Source organism: Aplysia californica, unplaced genomic scaffold (assembly GCF_000002075.1).
Source record: "Aplysia californica isolate F4 #8 unplaced genomic scaffold, AplCal3.0 scaffold00430, whole genome shotgun sequence".
Lineage (NCBI taxonomy): Eukaryota > Metazoa > Mollusca > Gastropoda > Aplysiida > Aplysiidae > Aplysia > Aplysia californica.
The window spans coordinates 406782-414752 of NW_004797700.1; the positions used below are offsets into that span (position 1 = coordinate 406782).

Genomic DNA, 7971 nt, shown 5'->3' on the forward strand with positions numbered 1-7971 from the left:
GGCAGAAAGAGGAGACGAAAGCAGACGACAGAACATTACCAGAGAGCAGGAGAGGAGATGAAAGGAAACAATTTTAGAGAAAAAAAATTCTGTCGCTACCCGGATTCGAACCCGGGATCTTTGAATGAGAGGCCAAAACCGTAACCTCTAGACCACGAGAGCAGGGCCTAAGGTCTGGAGCAGCAATTGGCAATCTTGGTACATTCATCCCACTTCTTTCTGTTGTCTGTCTTCCTGATCATTTTTTTTTCTCATTGTATTATTTGTTGCCTAGTTGTTCAGGCTATCTGTATAGCCGTCTATAGATCTATAGCCTATTTTGTTTTCTGTCATCCTCTGCTCATCTGTACTCCAGCAGTTTTTCTAGTTCATTAGTTTGTCATTTTTATGTGGCCAATCAACTATTATCTCTTTCTGATGGTTTTGATTATAATTATAAATCGTTCGCAATCTGCCCTTTGGAGTGTTTCTCATTTATTGGTTTCCTTTCTGTCCATAAGATTCTGAGCACATTATTCTACATGTACATCAATATTGTGAACCACAATTCGGCAGCTTCCAGTCTTCTCGCTTGTCATAAAATTTGGCTACCTATCTTGAGTCCTTTCAGATAGCTTATTTATATTTTATGCAGTATTATTTCATGGTATAAATTAAAGAGATTTGGATATAAGATACACCGATCCTTATTGTTTTACTACGAAGAAGTAGATGCCTTGAGAAGCAGCTTGGTATTTATTTGTTCTGTTGCAGCTTCGTGAAACTTTTTAATCCTTCTGTTCATATATTCGTTCGAGTTTTTAGTTAACTCTGGTGTTGCCCTAGCAATGCGTCAAAATGGCGCTGGCTGGCGTAAAGTTAGATGACGGTCGAGGTGGTTTTGCCTCGAATTGTTTTCCTGTTCGACCAGGTTTTGGAAAAACAAGTGATGATGGTGAGGAAGACACTTTTAAGTTTCAAATAAATCTTTATCTAGGCTTGATACTTTTTATACTTCTTCAGACAGTCACAGCCCTCATAGCACAATGACATCGTAGGGGCAGGGTAGGACTTCCGTAGCGAGCGACCACTAGATCTGAGACAGAGTAGAATAGAGGGGTAGGGGTAGGTTTAGGGGTAGAGTTAGGGTTTGGGTTAGAGTTTGGGTTAGGGTTAAATCTCTTCTTTATTGTGTTTGTTGGGGTGGTCACTCGTTACGCAAGTGCAAGTACTGCAAGTCCTTAAAATTCTCGTCGTAGGCTAAGATTACTAAGAAGGCGGCAATAAGGCAAGGCATAACAACAACAATATATAAATGATAATAATATATGATGATTTTATTGGTTCTTTTTATGATAATCAAACATAGAAAGCTTAAATAACTCGGCCTACACAAATAAACTTTTCTACTTTCTACACATTTTACAGTGCTGTACCAATATATCTCAGTATTATCGTACCATTAAGATAAAATTTTGTGATATTGACATACATCTGCAACTGCAGCTGCACAAGTGTGTGAATTACAAAGAATGTGTATTTTCTAATACAACTTGTCAGGGTACAAAAAGGCTATAATTTCTCTATTTCTGCGCAACCATGTTTAGAGGCATTCATAACTTTAGACAGGATATAAAGCGTCAAAAATTTTTTTTCAATTTTTTTCCAAATATCATAAAATGGGCAGTTGCACTGCTTTACCTTTAGACAGCAGCCTACATCTTAGGAGGCACAGCGGACATCTCAGTAGAATGTAAGACAGCATTTCTTGACTTGCCTTGTACTGCGCCCTAGAGACTTTGACAGATTAAGATACACATTCTTTACAATAATCTACATAGCTTGTTCACTATTGTCTGATCATGTTTAAAAAATTCTAGCTCCTTCAGGAATTTACCTACCCCCATAAAACTTTGCATGGTTCTTCTCTCTGCAGGCTGCCAGTAACCAAACAAAAATTTATTTTAAAAAAATCATGATCCAGTGTTAAAAGAGTTTTTCTCTTTGGGCCCGATATTAAAAACCGCTCTTTGGATGCGTACACAGGATCAGTAAAATAAATGACTTACAGTAACCTTGCCTACAAATATTGTTTATTTTGAGACAACGACACCACCCTGCCCCCATACTTCAGTGTAAACTTGTAGATTTCATCCCCCAGCTGTCTAGATGTTTCCACATGCTCCATGTGAATCTCGAAAATTACTCACCCAGACTTTTGAATTGCTTTTTCTTAGGCATACGTTAAAGTGTGGAGTTGAGGAAATACGTCAACTTTTTAAGGTTGTAGGTGTATGCCGTAAATCCACTATTACTTTTTTTACTCGATTTAGGCTTACATCGAAGAAAACGTGTCGGAACCTTAGTCTGCAGTGACCTTTAAGAATGGGCATTTAGATTCTGTTGGTTATCCAACTTTTAGACTTGATGCAAAGATCTGAGAAGATTGAACAAAACGATTTCATTTTTATTTTGTTTTAACTTTGGTCAGACGAACGTGAACAAGCCAGAATTGTTCCAGGTGTTCGGAATTTCATATGTATCTTTTTTTTTTTTTTTTTTCAGCCAGTGGAGCCTGGTTAATAGCTCATCATGCTGAGCAGCGCCGTAGGTTTAAAGCTGTCCTCTGCACAAAACCTCGGACATACGCAAGGATCAAAGAAGAAAGAAAGAAATCAGAGCTGACAGGCACAAAACTTGATGCCCAAAAGTTTGAGGATGAGGGTGATCAAGATGAAGATGGTGATGATGAGGAAAAATTTCTTGATGGATTCTTTTTGGTAAGCTTACATTCACTTTATCAAATACAAATTACCTTTGCTTCATCAATAATTTGTTCTCTTTGAAATTAATGAACATAAAATAAACTTACTGTAAGTTCATAAGCAGTAACATGAGTAGAAAATGATATAAAGTGTTATTATACATGCTATGCTGTTCATTGTTTTTGTTGATTTGGAATGACTATGCTTTTGAACTATATAATTTGTACGAAGCTTTAATTGTACACTTGGTGACTGTGATAATGTTTAACTATTCATGAAACAAAAAGGAGAGGCAACTTATATTTGGTTATTCCATGTAGGGAAATTTGGATGCAGTGTTGGGGGACATTTCATTTACTGAAGACAATTTGAAATATTGTGACCCTTTTTAATAATAATTGCATAACATACATCCATGCCTTAAGGCATGCTCTATGTGCTTTGGAACTATTATTACCCCAGCAGACTCTCTGAGAACACCCAGAAACATTCTCTGCTACCTGGGAAGCATACAGTGCAAGCTGCAGATTTTATGCTCTCAAACACTATCAAACTGACAAGACCGTTCACTGTCTATAGCCGGGTACCCATTTCCACCTGGGTGAAGTTAGGAAAATTGTGCAAAGTGCCTTTCCCAAAGACAAAACATCGGGCCCCTGATTGGATTCAAACCCACGACCTCTTGGTGGAGAGTCTGTGAGCCTAACCACTATGTCACCGATGCCAAATCAGACAATGCCAGCACAGTGTCAAAACAGGCTTTGTTTTTGTTTTTTTTGTAATTTATTAAATCTGATGTTGAGGATCATCATGATCCTCTCAGTACAGGACTGCTTGTAACCATATGTGAGGCAGTGTGGTGAAATCAGGCGCTCGTCAATTTTTGAGCATGTGGAGTTATTTAGTATCATCTTAACTCTTTGGGGTCACTTGGCGCAATAATGCACCAGTGAAAACTATCCATTCCGGTCACATGGTGCAGTTCTGCGCCAGGCCCATGAAGTAACTTGCAGTCAATCTCCTGGCTGGGTTACCAGATAGGGTATTTTGTATTGCTGGCTGTGTGACTGCAAGTTTTAAAGTAAGCCTGTTTATTTTTCTTGGTTTTGGTGAAAAAAATACTCATCTGTCTTGAGTAGAAGTCGAGATATTTGCAATTGGTGAGCGCCTGATTAAATTCACCATGGTGCCTCACATATTCTTTCAAAAACACTATTACAGCAAAGCTGTTTAAATGATATGTATACATGTACATATTTTTTTAATCCTTTTCAATTTCAGATGAAACACTGTTGTGTGGAGGACCCTGCAGATTTGTGTTCTGTGAACATTGCAGGAAAAGAGTTGACCGATGTGAAGGAAGATGACCTTGCCCTTTTTGAAAATGTCGCTTATGTCAATGCTGGTGAAAACTACCTTCCTTTTGGTGAGTTCACTCTATGAGCGATTGAAAACAATTCACTCCCTTTCAACACTTTCCACCTACGCAGCGCTCAGAGCCTGTAAAAGTCAACTGTGGGTACATGCTAAAAGAAAGATGCAGAGACACAGTGCAATTTTTAAACCCTCCCCCCCCTCTTTTTGGGGGGGGGGGGGGGGAGGAGGGGGGGGGGAATGGATCGCAAATAATTTGTGTGAAGATAGCCATTTTTGAGATATTTTATAATGGGATGGAAATACTATTACATATGCCAGGCTTATATGGGATGCTGACATTCTACTATAACAGATGCAGGAGTCTGACTTCTACCGTGGAAATGTTTTTATGCATCTCCTGCCTCAAAACACAAATACTGCACAAGAGTATAGAATTCTGTTAGGTTTTGTTACTTCTCAATTCTTTTTTGTTTTTTTTTCAGTTTGCTTCACCTTTTTAAAATTAAACTCTTGACTCAAAGACTCAAGTTGTGCAGACATTGTAGGCTGAGAGGGCCACGGCCCATAGCATTAACATGAGTAAAAGTTGTTGCAGCTTTTTTTCCCTCAAGACAGAAGTAACCTTCTTTTTTTTTTTTTGCTTACATACTCATTAACCCTATCCGTACACCCTGGGGTCATTTTGCACCCCTGGGGTTTTATTCTTCACATTTTATAATACTTTTAGTATGAAGATCTCTTTGAAACTTTCAGTATTGCTCAAAAAATCATTTTGACAGACTGCTATGCAAAGCGTACGGATAGGATTAACGAGTAAAATTCCCCTTTGAAAGTGGTGGCACAGAGTTCCCCACGTCGTATGGATACGATAGTAAAACACGACGTACGGATAGGATTACAATCTCATTTCTTTTTACTCACAGAGGCTTTTCGGGGATTTCCTGCCTTGAGAGAATTGGAGATTCCTCTGAATGGTCTAAGGAGTTTGCAGATTGATTATACAGACTTCAATAACCTGGAGGTGAGGGTCAGCGCTTTTGTCTATTTTATCCTGTGTTGGATTGGAATACAGAATTAAGAGGTCGGACATATTTAACTTAACCCCTGTGTAATCTGTGCGGAGCCAGACACAGTCTGTTTTAAGATTAAAGAAGTAAAGTTGAACCTACTCTAGCCGCTGCCTGTATAAGACAATCGCCCGTACAGACGGCCACTTATCTTCTGGTAGGAAAGATCTACACCTAGCCTTCTCGGACAAGGGTGAAAAATCTCGGAGGGCCCGTGTGCTAGTTGTGCCCATTAAAGATCCCTTGGTGGTATCGTTCGGCTGCCACCTGGGCAAAATTCAAAATTTCCTACCAACTGAAAATATTAGGTGTGTCCTGCGCACTCATATGACCTTATGCAGTTGCGAGCGCCGTAAAAGACTTACCAAAAAAACCCCAAAAACGTCCACTTCCCATTTCCTCCCTTGAGTATTTTTTTCCAATATAATGACTCTGTGTAAGAGGGCCACCTGTCTAGTACGGTCGCCTTCCTCCTCTCTCTCTCTCTCTCTCTCTTTCTTCTGGTGCTGTGGCATCATAAACGGTCAGCGATGTCGACAGCACGCAGGAACTCAACCTTCCTCCTCGACAGTGAGTGGCTGTCTTAGACAGTTTCGACTCCTTTTGTTTCTATTTTTTTTAAAATGGATGATACTTTGTCGCCTTTGATTTTTCTGTTTAACACTTTGCCATCATATTTTGGGGAAAATCCGAAGAAACTGGGTGGTAAACAACGCCAATCGGCGAGATGAGGCGGCAAAGTGTTAAATAAAAAGATAATATTTCACCACATTCCTAGATCAAACATTTTTAGGTCGCTGTGAGTACAAATTTAGGTGGGTGGTTGGATGGTGCTCTGGTGTGGTTTACTTCTTCTTTCTTATCAAACATCTATCGTCCTTATCTCCCCTTTTTCTTTTTTATGTTTGTTGCTCTCTTGTAACACCTCTAATCTTATGGCGCTCATATGACCTTATGCAGTTGGGAGCGCCGTAAAACCTCTACTAAAACTAAACTAAACAAGTCTAGGCCTGAACAGGATCTTCTAAAATTTTTAATACTTCTATAGATAACTTGCCTTGAAAAAGAGAGCTTAATAAAAAGATTGTCTTTCCCAGATGCTGGACTTATCCTACAACAATCTGTCCCAAGACGACCTGCTGTGTCTGGGGCTGCTGAGTCAGCTCAAAGTGTTGCACCTCACGGGGAACCACTTCACTCGCCTGCCACAGGACATGGCCATGCCCTACTTGTCTCGGGAAAAGTGAGCTCTCTTTGGACTTGTTTAGAAGTTGGACTTGTTGAGAGCACTATTTCAAACTTTGTATTTGTTGAGAAAATTAATTCAAACTTTGTATTTGTTGAGAAAATTAATTCAAACTTTGTATTTGTTGAGAAGACTAGTTCAAACTTTGTATTTGTTGAGAGAATTTATTCAAACTTTGTTTTTGTTGAGAAGACTAGTTCAAACTTTGTATTTGTTGAGAAAATTAATCCAAACTTTGTACTTGTTGAGAAAATTAATTTAAACTTTATTTTTATTTCTCATTTTGTTCAAGATACCCTAAAGTATTTGAGTTTGTTTATGGCTACGTAAATGTATAAAGCAATTGAAGATGTAAGGCTGTCTGCATTGTGCCACATCTCTTCATATTAAGTTGAATTTGACAAAATTGAGCAAAATGGTAAGGGATTCAGTGTAGTCAGTGAGAAGCAAACTTTTTCTTACCATGTAAATATTGAATTTGTTGTTCCACCGGTTAAATGATTCGAAAAATGTGATACCGTAGTAATGGAAAAAAGATTTTAAAGGTGAGAGATTCTATGACAGTGATGGTTCCAGTGAGCGTGAAATTAAATCAGCAGATCATGTCAGTGATAATCGTTATCGTCATCTGTATAGAAATTTGCTGTATTTGTATCATCATGAAAGAGCTTTGGTTATTTTTTTTTTTTTTTCATCTAATATCTGGCAACTGTTAGTATGATATATCATTATAAGAATACAGAACGCAAATAATTTTATTTTAGATTATAAAACCCTTTACTGATTGACACCAATTTCTGATTACCCAGCTTGTGCCCTTTTGTTGTAGAGAGTAAGATTCCCTATAATTTTTCCTTGTTCATTGTTATATTCTTCATCTCAAAAATCTAATTTTGAAGCTATGACAACAGAATGACTTAATCTTATTGTCATTTTCTGTTAAGGGCTAGGAGGAAAGGATTGGAGCCTGCAACCTTATGTCAGAAAATTTGGCAATGCAACCACAAGATTAATAGTGCTGTAGGATATCTTTCTGAATCTTCTTTCATTCTGCTTCAGAAAGGCGTCAAACCAAGCAAAAATCTCACTGCATTGTGTTTGTAAGCTCCTGTTACTTACAACCGTGTTGTTTCATTGTCAGAAACATCCGCTTCCCGAGGTACAGCAAGCTGGAGGTCCTCCTCCTTGACGACAATCAGCTGATGGAGATGAACATCTTTGCTGCTCTCGCTGGACTGCCAAAGTAAACCTTTTCCGTAAACTTTGGTCATTGTTTAGTGATCTGTATAACAATAGTAGTAATAATAATGACAATAATAATGATGATGATGAGGATGAGAATGATAATAATAATAATGACAATAATAATAATAATAATAATAATGATATTAAAAATGGACTGCCAAAGTAAACCTTTTCCGTAAACTTTTTTCATTGTTCTGCAATCTGTATAATAATAGCAATATAATAATAATGACAATAATAATGAGGATGATGATAATAATAATTATAATAATGGACTGCCAAAGTAAACCTT

At 38.0% G+C, this 7971-nt stretch overlaps 1 protein-coding gene across 2 annotated transcripts in view; it reads left to right on the forward strand.

Moving 5' to 3' along the window:
- The first annotated feature begins 830 nt into the window (after positions 1-830).
- The window catches only part of LOC101858352 (X-ray radiation resistance-associated protein 1), a 21951-nt gene continuing 14810 nt past the window's right edge, over positions 831-7971 (forward strand). For both annotated transcript variants that reach the window (XM_005104671.3, XM_035971408.1), the window contains exons 1-6: positions 831-934; positions 2545-2759; positions 4026-4170; positions 5045-5142; positions 6286-6431; positions 7576-7677. In XM_005104671.3, the coding sequence (XP_005104728.1) occupies positions 838-934; positions 2545-2759; positions 4026-4170; positions 5045-5142; positions 6286-6431; positions 7576-7677 (803 nt within the window). In that variant the 5' untranslated portion in view covers positions 831-837. The remainder of the gene's footprint in view (positions 935-2544; positions 2760-4025; positions 4171-5044; positions 5143-6285; positions 6432-7575; positions 7678-7971) is intronic.